The sequence below is a fragment of the Bufo gargarizans genome, chromosome 8 (assembly GCF_014858855.1).
Source record: "Bufo gargarizans isolate SCDJY-AF-19 chromosome 8, ASM1485885v1, whole genome shotgun sequence".
Taxonomy (NCBI): domain Eukaryota; kingdom Metazoa; phylum Chordata; class Amphibia; order Anura; family Bufonidae; genus Bufo; species Bufo gargarizans.
This window is the reverse complement of record NC_058087.1, coordinates 90,969,613-90,983,730: the sequence shown is the minus strand read 5'-3', so window position 1 is coordinate 90,983,730 and position 14,118 is coordinate 90,969,613. Positions and strand designations below refer to the sequence as shown.

Sequence of the window (14,118 nt, the reverse complement as noted above, 5' to 3'; positions counted from 1 at the left end):
TTATGTCCCAAGAAGACTGTCTGCACGAAGGTCCACTCTCAGCTGCTTTTTATCCGTCATACCTGAGACGCTGTGGGAAAAAGGACCACAGGATATACAGTACAGACCAAAAGTTTGGACACACCTTCTCATTCAAAGAGTTTTCTTTATTTTCATGACTATGAAAATTGTAGATTCACACTGAAGGCATCAAAACTATTAATTAACACATGTGGAATTATATACATAACAAAAAAGTGTGAAGCAACTGAAAATATGTCATTCTAGGTTCTTCAAAGTAGCCACCTTTTGCTTTGATTACTGCTTTGCACACTCTTGGCATTCTCTTGATGAGCTTCAAGAGGTGGTCACCTGAAATGGTCTTCCAACAGTCTTGAAGGAGTTCCCAGGGATGCTTAGCACTTGTTGGCCCTTTTGCCTTCACTCTGTGGTCCAGCTCACCCCAAAACATCTTGATTGGGTTCAGGTCCGGTGACTGTGGAGGCCAGGTCTTCTGGCGCAGCACCCCATCACTCTCCTTCATGGTCAAATAGCCCTTACACAGTCTGGAGGTGTGTTTGGGGTCATTGTCCTGTTGAAAAATTTATGATGGTCCAACTAAACGCAAACTGGATGGAATAGCATGCCCCTGCAAGATGCTGTGGTAGCCATGCTGGTTCAGTATGCCTTCAATTTTGAATAAATCCCCAACAGTGTCACCAGCAAAGCACCCCCACACCATCACACCTCCTCCTCCATGCTTCACGGTGGGAACCAGGCATGTAGAGTCCATCCGTTCACCTTTTCTGCGTCGCACAAAGAAACGGTTGTTGGAACCAAAGATCTCAAATTTGGACTCATCAGACCAAAGCACAGATTTCCACTGGTCTAATGTCCATTCCTTGTGTTCTTTAGCCCAAACAAGTCTCTTCTGCTTGTTGCCTGTCCTTAGCAGTGGTTTCCTAGCAGATATTCTACCATGAAGGCCTGATTCACACAGTCTCCTCTTAACAGTTGTTCTAGAGATGTGTCTGCTGCTAGAACTCTGTGTGGCATTGACCTGGTCTCTAATCTGAGCTGCTGTTAACCTGCGATTTCTGAGGCTGGTGACTCGGATGAACTTATCCTCCGCAGCAGAAGTGACTCTTGGTCTTCCTTTCCTGGGGCGGTCCTCATGTGAGTCAGTTTCTTTGTAGTGCTTGATGGTTTTTGTGACTGCACTTGGGGACACTTTCAAAGTTTTCCCAATTTTTCAGACTGACTGACCTTCATTTCTTAAAGTAATGATGGCCACTCGTTTTTCTTTACTTGGCTGCTTTTTTCTTGCCATAATACAATTTCTAACAGTCTATTCAGTAGGACTATCAGCTGTTTATCCACCTGACTTCTCCACAACGCAACTGATGGTCCCAACCCCATTTATAAGGCAAGAAATTCCACTTATTAAACCTGACAGGGCACACCTGTGAAGTGAAAACCATTTCAGGTGACTACCTCTTGAAGCTCATCAAGAGAATAGCAAGAGTGTGCAAAGCAGTAATCAGAGCATATTTTCAGTTGTTTCACACTTTTTTGTTATGTATATAATTCCACATGTGTTAATTCATAGTTTTGATGCCTTCAGTGTGAATCCACAATTTTTATAGTTATGAAAATAAAGAAAACTCTTTGAATGAGAAGGTGTGTCCAAACTTTTGGTCTGTACTGTAGGTAGGCTTCGGGTGCAGCCTGAAATGGTACACCTGAAATCAGGTGCAGTTCTCCCTCGCAAACCGCAGTATCCCCTGGCTATAGCGCAGATGGACGCTCTCACTCAACAGGTACGGGCTTTCTTAAAAGCTGGTGCCATAATTCCCACCACCTCTCCATGTAACACAACACTTTCCCAGTGAGGAAGAAAGGTAAAAAAGGACAACCTGACACCTACAGGATGGTTCATGATCTTCGGGCTGTAAATGAAGCAACAGTCTTGGAAACTGTGATTGTACCAAACCCCCACACTCTGCTCTCTGCAGTACCACCGGATGCAGTGGCCTTTACAGTCATTGATCTAGCGAATGCCTTTTTCTCTGTACCTTTACACCCGAATGCCAATAGCTTTTTGCCTTCACTAATCCATGAGTGCTATTCACGCCAGCCATCTTCTTCTGGACAAGACTTCTAATATTGTCCTGGGTCACCCTCTGCAGATTTTGGCCCTCCATGACATTTCTGCAATTCTACAGCAAACTCAACCAAAACATCTCTCAGCTGCTAGACATCATATGCAGTGTTCTCTTCTTCTTCCACACACTGTGACTATCTCTAGGTGTCATGTCCTCAACCCTGCTTCCCTCCTTCTATCTCCTCAAGGGGATATTGTTGAGGAGGGAGATGTTTATTCTGATGATGCTTTTTAATCTGGAGATTGCCATGATTGCCTGGAGTTGATTAAGCAAGAGACTGAGCCTCTTCCGAACGTAACTGAAACAATACTGGACAATCCTGATCTCAATCTGTTTGTGGATGGATCTCGATATGCAGATGATCAAGGCAGATATCATACTGGATATGATGTTACCTCCTTACTTGATGTACTACAAGCCTACCCTCTTTTTCCTGACAAGTCTGCCCAGGAGGCTGAACTGATAGCCCTCACTGAGGCCTGCAAGATGGCTGAGGGGAAGACTGCCTTCATATATACGAATTAGAGATACGCTTTTGGAGTAGCTCATGATTTTGGCCCCATCCGGAGGAGCCGCAATTTCATTACTAAGGGAGCGGGACCAGTCTCCTCTCTGGAAGGAAGCCATGCATAACCTCATATCCTCCATCTTCTTGGCTCCAGCCATCTCCATGTACACTGCCCGATATTTAAATAGCTACATGGTCTGTGCCAGATGCAACCCAGGGTAAATGGAAAAATTAACTGTCAAGTGTTCACCAAAACCTCTCTACCCCTTTCAAAGGATCCAGATTGACCACATGCAGATGCCCCCTGCACAGGGATTCCAGTATGCTCAAGTGCTCATAGACATATTCTCTGGATGACCTGAAGCCTATCCCGTGAAGAATCAGAAGGCGAAGACAACAGTAAAGAAGCTGTTAAATGAGATTGTCTGCACATTTGGGGTACCTGAAGTGATAGAGAGTGATCAAGGAACTGCCTTCACAGCTGAAGTAGCCCAGGAGATATGGGCTGCACTTGGGACTTACCTTGCATTCCATACCCCATACAGACCACAAAGCAGCGGCAAAGTCGAAAGACTGAGCGGCACATTGAAACTAAAAATGCTGAAAATGGCTCAAGAGACTGGTAAACCATGGCCAGACACTCTTCCAATTGCCCTATTCAGTGTCAGGCACACCCCTAGGGGGAAGGAATAGCTGTACCCATTTGGGAGTGCCCCCATGTTAGGACAGTACTTTCCCCAAGAACTTGCTTTGCAATATGATTGCTTGTCTGCCTATCTATCTGCTCTGTGTAAACATCTGACTGATCTACATTTTCGAGTATATTTTTCACTTCCAGATCCCAGCCAGATTCCTGGAAGTCATACCCTTCAGCCAGGAGAGTGGGTTGTGGTGAAAAGGCATGTCAGAAAGACTCTTGAACCCAGATTTGATTGCCCATTCCATGTTCTACTAACTACTCCCACATCTGTGAAACTCAAGGGGAAGATTGCCATCCCTTAATACTAACTATTAAATCCCCCCAGCCAACGGACTTGAGAATCTATGTTCTGAGGAGATATCCATCTGATAAATATAGGCCCTGGGGACAGTTCCACCTCAAGAACATCGGAGACAGGCCTGTCCCAATTCCAACCCCTAGTTCACTGCCAATAAAAGAGCCCAACCCCTTGTTGCCGGTAAAGTAGCTAAACTCCTCTTTACTGTAGAGGAGACATTGGCAGTGGAAACAGGTTTTTCGGACCGTAATTTTTGGTTGGAATGGATGAAGTACATGGCATCACAGGTAAACAGATCTGGGTGTATCACCTGTGCCACAGCCAGACCACACTTAGGAACTGTGCCCGTTCACCTAATTCCTAGTCAATATTCATGTTTTACAAGCATATATGTGAATCAAACTGCCGATATGACTGAATGCAAGGGAGGAGAAGTTCCCAATCTTAAGAGGAACCCCTGAACCTGGGGGAGGGATAACCATATACAAGGGGAATTACGCATATTTTGAGATAGAGGGGACAAAGGGAAAAACATGGGCAGGTTTCCAGAAGGATATTGTGGAACTTTGATGAATACCACTGGTGAACCCTATCAAAGTCATTTGATGAATCAGACTGAAGCATTAGGGGATATGATCTGGTTCTGTGCAGATATGAAACTTAGGACAAAGTTGACAATTGCCTGGCATGTGCAATGTGCTTTAACCCAGGAGGCAGCCTCAATTCCCACTTGTATATAGATGATATAGGAGTGCCCAGGGGGGTCCCAGATGAATTCAAAGCCAGAAATCAAGTGTCAGCAGGGTTTGAATCTTTAATCCCTATAGTGACTATAAACACAAATGTGGATTGGATCAACTATATCTACTATAATCAGAGATTTGTGAATTACACCAGAGATGCATTAAATGGTATAGTGGAGCATCTAGGGCCCACTTACATAGAAACATAGAATGTGTCGGCAGATAAGAACCATTTGGCCCATCTAGTCTGCCCAATATACTAAATACTATGGCTAGCCCCTGGCCCTATCTTATATGAAGGATGGCCTTATGCCTATCCCACGCATGCTTAAACTCCTCCACTGTATTTGCAGCTACCACTTCTGCAGGAAGGCTATTCCATGCATCCACTACTCTCTCAGTAAAGTAATACTTCCTGATATTACTTTTAAACCTTTGCCCCTCTAATTTAAAACTATGTCCTCTTGTAGCAGTATTTCTTCTTTTAAATATTATTTTCTCTTTTACGTTGTTGATTCCCTTTATGTATTTAAAAGTTTATATCATATCCCCTCTGTCTCGGCTTTCTTCCAAGCTATACATATTAAGGTCCTTTAATCTTTCCTGGTAAGTTTTATCCTGCAATCCATGTACCAGTTTAGTAGCTCTTGTCTGAACTCTCTCCAAAGTATCAATATCCTGGAGATATGGTCTCCAGTACTGAGCACAATACTCCAAATGAGGTCTTACTAGTGCTCTGTAGAGCGGCATGAGCACCTCCCTCTTTCTACTGGTAATTCCTCTTTCTATACACCCAAGCATTCTGCTAGCATTTCCTGCTGCTCTGTGACATTGTCTGCCTACCTTTAAGTCTTTTGAAATAATGATCCCTAAATCCCTTTCCTCAGATACTGAGGTTAGGAATGCATCACTGATTTAATATTTTGCTCTTGGGTTTTTATGTCCCAGGTGCATTATCTTGCACTTATCAACATTAAATTTTAGTTGCCAGATTTTTGACCATTCCTCTAGTTTTCCTATGTCCTTTTCCATTTGGTGTATTCCTCCAGGAACATCAACCCTGTTACAAATCTTTGTGTCATCAGCAAAAAGACACACCTTACCATTGAGGCCTTCTGCAATTTCGCCGATAAAGATATTAAACAATATGGGTCCCAGAACAGATCCCTGAGGTACCCCACTGGTAAAAAGACCTTGGTCTGAATATACTCCATTGACTACAACCCTCTGTTGCCTGTCCCTCAGCCACTGCCTAATCCATTCAACAATATGGGAGTCCAAGCCCAATGACTGCATTTTATTGATAAGCATTCTATGTGGGACAGTATCAAAAGCCTTACTAAAGTCTAGATAAGCGATGTCTACTGCACCTCCTCCATCTATTATTTAGTCACCCAATCAAAAAAATCAATAAGATTAGTTTGACATGATCTCCCTAAAGTAAACCCATGCTGTTTTTCATCTTTCAATCCATGGGATTTTAGATGGTACACAATCCTCTCCTTAAGTATGGTTTCCATTAATTTCCCCACTATTGATGTCAGGCTTACTGGCCTTTAGTTGCCCAATTCATCCCTACTACCTTTCTTGTGAATGGGCACAACATTTGCTAATTTCCAATCTTCTGGGACGACTCCTGTTGCCAGTGATTGGTTAAATAAATCTGTTAATGGTTTTGCTAGTTCACCGCTGAGCTCTTTTAATAGCTTTGGGTGTATCCCATCAGGCCCCTGTGTATTAATTTTAGACAGTTGACTTAGAACATCTTCCTCTGTAAAGACACATGCGTCAAAAGATTCATTAGTCTTCTTTCCTAACTGAGGCTCTTCTCCTTCATTTTCCTTTGTAAAAACTGAACAGAAGTATTCATTGAGGCAGTCAGCTAGTTCTTTATCTTCTTCCATATACCTTCCTTCTTTTGTTTTTAATTTGGTAATTCCTTGTTTTAGTTTCCTTTTTTCATTTATGTATCTGAAGAATGCCTTATCGCCTTTTTTCCCTGACTGAGCTAATTTCTCTTCTGCCTGTGCTTTAGAAGCTCTTATAACTTGTTTGGCCTCTCTCTGCTTAATCTTATAAATTTGTCTGTCATCCTCGTTTTTTTTTTTTTTTTTATAATTCCTAAATGCTATCTTTTTGTTTTTAATGATTTTGGCCACTTCTGCTGAGTACCACAGTGGTCTCTTCCTTTTTTTGCTTTTACTGACAAGCCTAATGCAATTTTCTGTTGCCTTCAATAGTGCCACTTTTAAGTAGTCCCATTTCTCCTGGACTCCAATGAAACTGTTCCAGTCTGATAGGGACTCGTATACCACTAATCTAATTTTAGAAAAGTCAGTTTTTCTAAAATCTAAAACTTTTGTTTATGTGTGGTGTGACTCTCGCTAACTTGTATCAAATTAGATTTTATGCTATCTTTCACATACAGGGACACCCCTCCCCCCTTCTTGCCTTCTCTGTCCTTCCTGTATAGAGAGAACCCTGGTATTGATATATCCCAGTCATTACTCCCCTTGAACCACGTTTCAGTAATGTATGGGTGGCCCTGTATGTGAAAGATAATACAGGGTGGCCCTGTATGTCAAAGATAGCATAAAATCTAATTTGATACAATTTAGCGAGAACAATTTAGAGTCAGTTTGGGTTACCTTTCAGCTTGATAATCATAAGGTAAGGGCTCTTTCACATCTGCGTTATTGTCTTCCGGCATAGAGTTCCGTCGTCGGGGCTCTATGCCGGAAGAATACTGATCAGGATTATCCTAATGCATTCTGAACGGACAGTCCGCCCTTCAGGATGCATCAGGATGTCTTCAGTTCCGGAACGGAACGTTTTTTGGCCGCAACAAATAGCGCAGCATGCTGCGCTTTTTGCTCCGGCCAAAAATCCGGAACACTTGCCGCAAGGCCGGATCCGGAATGAATGCCCATTGAAAGGCATTGATCCGGATCCGGCCTTAAGCTAAACGTTGTTTCGGCGCATTGCCGGATGCGACGTTTAGCTTTTTCTCAATGGTTACCATGGCTGCCGGGACGCTAAAGTACTGGCAGCCATGGTAAAGTGTAGTGGGGAGCGGGGAGCAGCATACTTACCATCCGTGCGGCTCCCGGGGCGCTCCAGAGTGACGTCAGGGCGCCCCAGGCGCATGGATGACGTGATCGCATGGATCACAAGATCCATGCGCATGGGGCGCTCTGACATCATTCTGGAGCGCCCCGGGAGCCGCGCGGACTGTAAGTATACCGCTCGTCCGCTCCCCACTACTACTATGGCAACCAGGACTTTAATAGCGTCCTGGCTGCCATAGTAACACTGAAAGCATTTTGAAGACGGATCCGTCTTCAAATGCTTTCAGTACACTTGCGTTTTTCCGGATCCGGCGTGTAATTCCGGCAAGTGGAGTACACGCCGGATCCGGACAACGCAAGTGTGAAAGAGGCCTAACTCGTGTAGGTGTGATATATAGACCACCTAGCCAAGTCAAAGAATTAGATGATCTACTAGTTGAGGAAATAGCTAAAATGACATTGAAGGGGGAAGTTATCATTATGGGAGACTTCAATCTTCCAGATGTAAACTGGAAAACCAAAATAGCTAGTTCTGCCGGGAGTACAGATATTCTAAATTCCCTACTGGGATTATCTCTACAGCAAGTAGTGGAGGAGCCAACCCGGAAGGAGGCCATTTTAGTATTCACAAATCTATATTCTCAGATGCCATTATAGCCTCAAGTTCATTGATCCTATTCCCTAGACTGCGAGCATTTGTAGACAAGACTCTGAGCTTGCCATTTCTTAACCTTTGTGCTACTGGCCTCTTCTGACATTGTTCCGGGGGGCAGTTGGACTGCTGGATTATCACTCTTTTGCCCCCCTTTCCTAGTTTAAATGCTTCTTAGCAAATACTTGGAACTGTTCACCGAGGACATTCGTTCCCTTGAGAGAAAGATGCAAACCATCTTTCTTGTACAGTTCTTTTCCATTCCAACAAGAGCTAACATGAGACACAAAGCCAAACCCTTGGTTCAGACACCATTCACCAAGCCATACATTGAATTCCTTAATGCGCATCTTCCTGTCATGCTGAAGGTTCTGCACAGGCAAAACTGCAGAGAATGAAACAGTTGATGCAACCTCCTGTATATCCTTTCCAAGCGTATGAAAAGCTTCTTTCACCTTTGAAACCTCATTGCAAGCCAGATCATTTGTCCCAAGATGGAGAATAACATTCACTTACCTTTCCTGCTTTGCTTGCCTAACAATATTTAGGATCCATCGTCTATCCCTGCTTGCGGTAGCACCAGGGAGACATCTAACAATACCATTCTCCTCAAACTTCACACCTCTTATGATGGAATCGCCCACCAACAGCTGCTTACTATCAATCCTCACCTTCTCCTTTTTGTCTTTGGCTGCAGTCTTATATACTTTAGGCATGGGAGATGATTGTTTCTCGCCCACTGTGCTTGAGCCATCCTCCATGTTGCTCTTGCACTCTGAAAGTGCTGCAAATGAATTATGGAGAGCCACAGACTGTGGGACATGCCTTCTATCCCCAACTCTCAGTCTACCTGAACCTACAGTAACCCATCTTCCATTTCTAGGGGGCCTCTGTGGCAGTGGCATTGCAATGTTCTCAGCCTGAGTTTGTTTAGTGGTTAATTTAAAAATCTCATATTTCAAAAAGGTAATTTCCTGCTGCATTATGGAGAGCTGTCTGCAGATCAGACAGTATCCAAACCTCTGAAGAGTGGAACCTGAAATAAAATCACAACAATTCCTGCACAGAACCAGGTCTGCCATTGTAAAGAGGGGAAAGATTTTAAACAAACAAATCTTACTTGTTTAGATTGTATCCACCTCCAGATTACCTCCTGAGTATCTACTGAATATCTCCAATGCACTTATAACAAGCAGCACTTGAAATAGCAGCCTTGGAAAAGCAGCAAGCTATACTTGCTGCTACTTGTGTTATGGCATTCTAAAGTAGAATGGCCCTGGACATGCTACTAGCAGAAAAAGGTAGTATGTGCAGAATAATTGGTGAAACCTGCTGTACTGTAATTCCTGATAACTTAGGACCAAATGGTCAGGTCATGAATGCCCTGAAGGGAGTTAGTTCTAACTCAGAAGAATTAAAGAGAAATTCTGGGGTGGATAGTCCATGGAAAAATTAAATGGAAACAGACCTTGTTGCAAATTGGAATGGCTATAGACTATAGTCATTGTATTATTGATCCTTGCAGTAATTGTTTGTTGTGTCATCCCCTGCATTAGGAGGCATTAGGAGGCATTTGCTTAAAGCCATAGCTAAGGCTACACCCGAGATGATCACGAGAGAATTCCATGAGGATTGGAGACAAAGTCCACTTAGTTCTGTTAGTCCCCCCCTGCTTACGACGCCACCTGGAGATCATCGGGCAGAGGGATAGACATCTGACTTCCCCTTGCCAAGTCCAGTGTCATGGGAGACTATAAACTAATATAGGTTGTCATGGAAGCTGGTGAAGAGCAATGGGACAGATGTGCTAGGCTTTATTAGGGAAATAATGAGGTCCAAGAAGGGACTGATAGAGATGTGGACTTTATTCTTTGAATCAGCTAAGAAGCTCCCACATACTCCAGCTCTTAGACACCACCTTATCTTCTCCAGGAACCTTCGTGCAGGTTCCATCCTACCGAGGAGAACATGCCTCCTTGCTGCATCATATATGCTTTTCTGCTGTTAGTGAAGACTCCATTACAAGATGGAGTCTATAGTTAGATATTTACATAGTTCACATACCACAGGAGGACATCAGTGACATCCAGACAGCACTCGATAATGATGATGTAGCTGATCGCACTTGGGAGCCGGGTGACAAAGGGGCTTCATCATCATTTGGAGAAGAGGGTGGCAGCTTGCCCATGAGGCAGCAAGTCATTAGTGTGGCTGGGAGTCAGCAGGGTGGCAGCAGTGGGAGATCGGGAGCCAAAAGCGTCAGGGGTAGACCACCTGCTTTGCAGGAGTCTACCTGCCCAGGAAGTAGCGGTGAAGGGTTTCAAGGAGGCAGCAGAGGTAGCATTCAGTCAGTGCATAGTGTTGGTGGTAAAATCACCTCCTCGGCGGTGTGGCAGTTTTTTCTTAAGCTGGCGGAGGAGTTGAACGTGGCTATATGTAGAATCTGTGGGCAGAAGGTCAAGCTTGGTCAGGGTGCCAATGTTGGCACTATGGCCCTGCGTCAACATATGCAGTGTTGCCAGGCAGTGGCCAGGGAGAATCGTGGCTACGATGTGGTGGTCCAGCCTTCTGCAGCAACCGTTGCATCACCCAGTGGCACACACCCGGTTTCAGCTAGTCAAGGCTCCACAACCTCAGCCGAAGGGAGATGTCATTCCCATCATCTCCTGGTCTGGATGCTCCTGTTCCTCCTCCTCCTTCTCCTCATCACGTATTCCGTCAGCAATCAATTACCACAGCGATTGTCAAGAGACAACAGTATGATTGCACTCATTCAACTGCACAGTAGCTGAATGTGCTCGTGTCCAAGTTGCTGGTGCTGCAATCCCTCCCTTTCCAAGTGGACTCTGCACCTTTCAGAGAACTGATGGCCTGTGTCGAGCCGAGGTGGAGAGTCCCAAGCAGTTATTTCTTTACCAAAAAAGCAGTACCAGCCCTGCAAAAATATGTAGTACTGAAGGTGGGTCAGTCCTTGAGCCTGTCGATATCTGCCAAAGTGCATGGCAGCACCGACGTGTAGAGCTGTAACTACGGTCAGGGACAGTATATGTCCTTTACGGCCCACTGAGTGAATGTGGTTCCTTCACAGCCACACCAGCAACTTGGCCAGGTGACACCACTTCCGCCTCCACATTGCCAAGCCGTTGGTCCTGCGATAATGTCCGACTCTGCCTCCTCGTCCTCCACAGTGTCCTCAGCCTCCACTGCAGTGACAATTCACAGTGCCCCTCCAGCATACCACATGTGCAGGGAACGGCGGTGTCACACTGTTCTGCACCTCGTTTGCCTTGGCAAACAGTCACATAGGTGAGGAACTGCTCTGTGTCCTTCAGCAAGAAATCGAATCATGGCTTTCTCCTCAACAACTCAAAATTGGAACCATGGTGACCGACAATGGTAAGAACATTGTTCGGTGCTCTGCGTCAAGGGGGGCTAAGCCATGCGCCCTGCATGGCACACATTCAATATGGTTGTCAAGCACTTCCTGAAGTCTTCCACCCATCTGCAAGATATAAAACTGGTCAGGAACTTTGCATGCATTTCAGCCACTCGTAAACCACAAAGCACACCCTCCTTGAGCTGCAGAAGTAGATCGGCATCCCCCAATATAGGCTAATATGCGATGTTTCCACCCTCCATATGTTGGACCGACTGTATGTACAGAGAAATGCCATCAACGATTTCCTGATGATCCAAGAAGACAGGAGTACTCCCCTGTGTAACTTCGATGTCAGACAGTGGCAGCTCATGCGTGACACCTGCTATTTTCTCAGGCCCTTTGAGGATGCCACGTTATTTGTCAGTCGCCAGGAACCCGGGATGAACAACATCATTTCACTGCTTCATGTCCTGGAACCAATGCTGCTAAATATGGCTGGTCAGGGGACTGGAGATGTGGTGCCTAGATTATACGGCCACATGAGCCCTATGGGGGCTGAACAGGAGGAGGAGGAGGAGATTGGAGCACAAGCAATGTGTAGCGAAATGGATGGTTTTTCTACACAGGTGACAAGAGAGGAGGAGCAGCCAGAGGAGCAAGAGGGAAATGAGAATGATGAGATAGATGACCCAGGCACACCATGGCAGTATGCAGTGGAGATGGAGGGAGGGAGTCACTCAAGAGTCACTTGCGCAAATGCCCCGCTGCATGCTCGCTTGCTTGGGTAGTGACAGCCGAATTGTCACCATTCGGAAGATGGATTAATTCTGGCTCTCCACCTTGCTGGACCCATGCTACTAGTCCAAAATGGGGGCCTTTTTTAACTTCCGCTGAGAGGGAGGACAAACTGAACTACTATAGAGACATCCTTTGTACTCAGTTGGCTGCTGCCTATCTGCGCCATGTGTCCTCTCGTAGGTGTGACCGGGTGGGCCCTCTGCACTCACATTCCACTGCCATGGCTGCTGGGGAGAGGTTGGGTGGCAGGAGCAGTCTAGAGTAACTTATGAGCAGCTTCCTTCACCCGCATAGTGAAGAAACTATTAACCAGCAGCTAGACATAGAGCAGGACCTAAACCAGCAGGTGGTAGCATACTTGGACAGCACCCTGCCAACCCACATTGAAGATCCGCTGGATTACTGGGCAGCCAAACTGGATTTGTGGCCGCAACTAGTAGAGTTTGCCCTGGAAAAGCTGTCCTGCCCAGCCAGTAGAGTGGCATCAAAGCGGGTGTTTAATGTGGCGGGGGCCATAGTTACCCCAAGAAGAGTTCACCTGTTCCCCCAAAATGTGGAGAGACTGACCTTTGTCAAGATGAATCAGGCGTGGATCAGCCAGGGTTTCCACCCACCAATGCCTGATACATCAGATTAGATCATCTATGGTGCCACACCAACACTTTGACAAGAGACCGGTTGCTTCTGCTATTATTCTGATGCTGCCACCCACCTGATGCCACACATCTGATGCCAAGTGCTACTTCTTTCACCATCTTCATCGGGTACTGGTATTGCCACCCACCTGTACACTATGTCACCGTGCCACTCTGTGGCCTTCTCATGCTGCTTCCATCTCCACACTCTGTCATTGAGCCACTCTGTGGCCTCCTCCTGATGCTACTGATGCCGCCACCTCCTGTCATTGTGCCACTCTATGGACTCCTGATTCTGCCGCCAACTCCAGACTCTGCTTCCACCTCACCACTATGTCATAGGGCCACTCTGTGCACTTCTCATGCTGTTCCCACCCTCCCCACTTCATGACTAGGCCATTATTTAACCTTTTTAGCTTGGCTGACATCATCATTTTTTTGACCCTTCTTCTGATCTGTAGGAAGGAAGATAAAATGAGACGCACAACTGATCCAGTCTGTAAGGCTTTTATGGTCCCATCAGAATTGTCTTATGATTTGGTAGCCAAATGCAGAAGTGGGTAGAAAACACAGAAGGTATGCAACTATTTCGAAGGAAGGGCAAAATAATCAGTGAAGTCGACACAAACTTACTGCTGACACCCTCTCCACTCTGTCGGTGGGCTCTACTTGTATAAGTGTTCAATAGAACAGGGTCTGTAGACATCTATGTGGAATCAGCTGATGACGGTGTAAAAGGAGTGCGCTTCTTCTTGGCGCTAACATTGAAGGTGGAGTTCATACGCGAGTTATGTGGTCAGTTTTGGCCCTGTGACTGCCCAAATATGTGAAGCATGCAGTGATTTTAAGTGCGATGCCTGTCATACGGACTCACAGTATTATTTCCCTACCAAAGCAGAATCTATGCGTGTTACTGCAAGGCACAGCGTTCTACACCACTATAAAGGATCTCTACAGCCAGGAAATAGCTGTTTTTTAACTAAATTCAACAAAAATTTATTCCGATCAAACCAAAATTTTCCTAAAGAATTTGGCAAACCAGCAAATCGAATGTTTGAAAAATTCACTCATCTCTACATATTATGCTATACATTGCTGTACAGGGCATTGACGTGGACACTGAGTGTTGCAGAAGCTGCTGGAGTGTGGGTTGCACAGCATCACTTTCTCTCAACCCCCACCTCCCAGCTGGC

General features: G+C 45.3%; 1 protein-coding gene across 1 annotated transcript in view; it reads right to left on the bottom strand.

Annotated features, from left to right (window-relative positions):
• Positions 1-14,118, bottom strand: part of LOC122945403 — a 56,047-nt gene continuing 41,929 nt past the window's right edge. The window contains exon 3 of the mRNA XM_044304475.1: positions 1-70. Coding sequence (XP_044160410.1) covers positions 1-70 — 70 coding nt within the window. The remainder of the gene's footprint in view (positions 71-14,118) is intronic.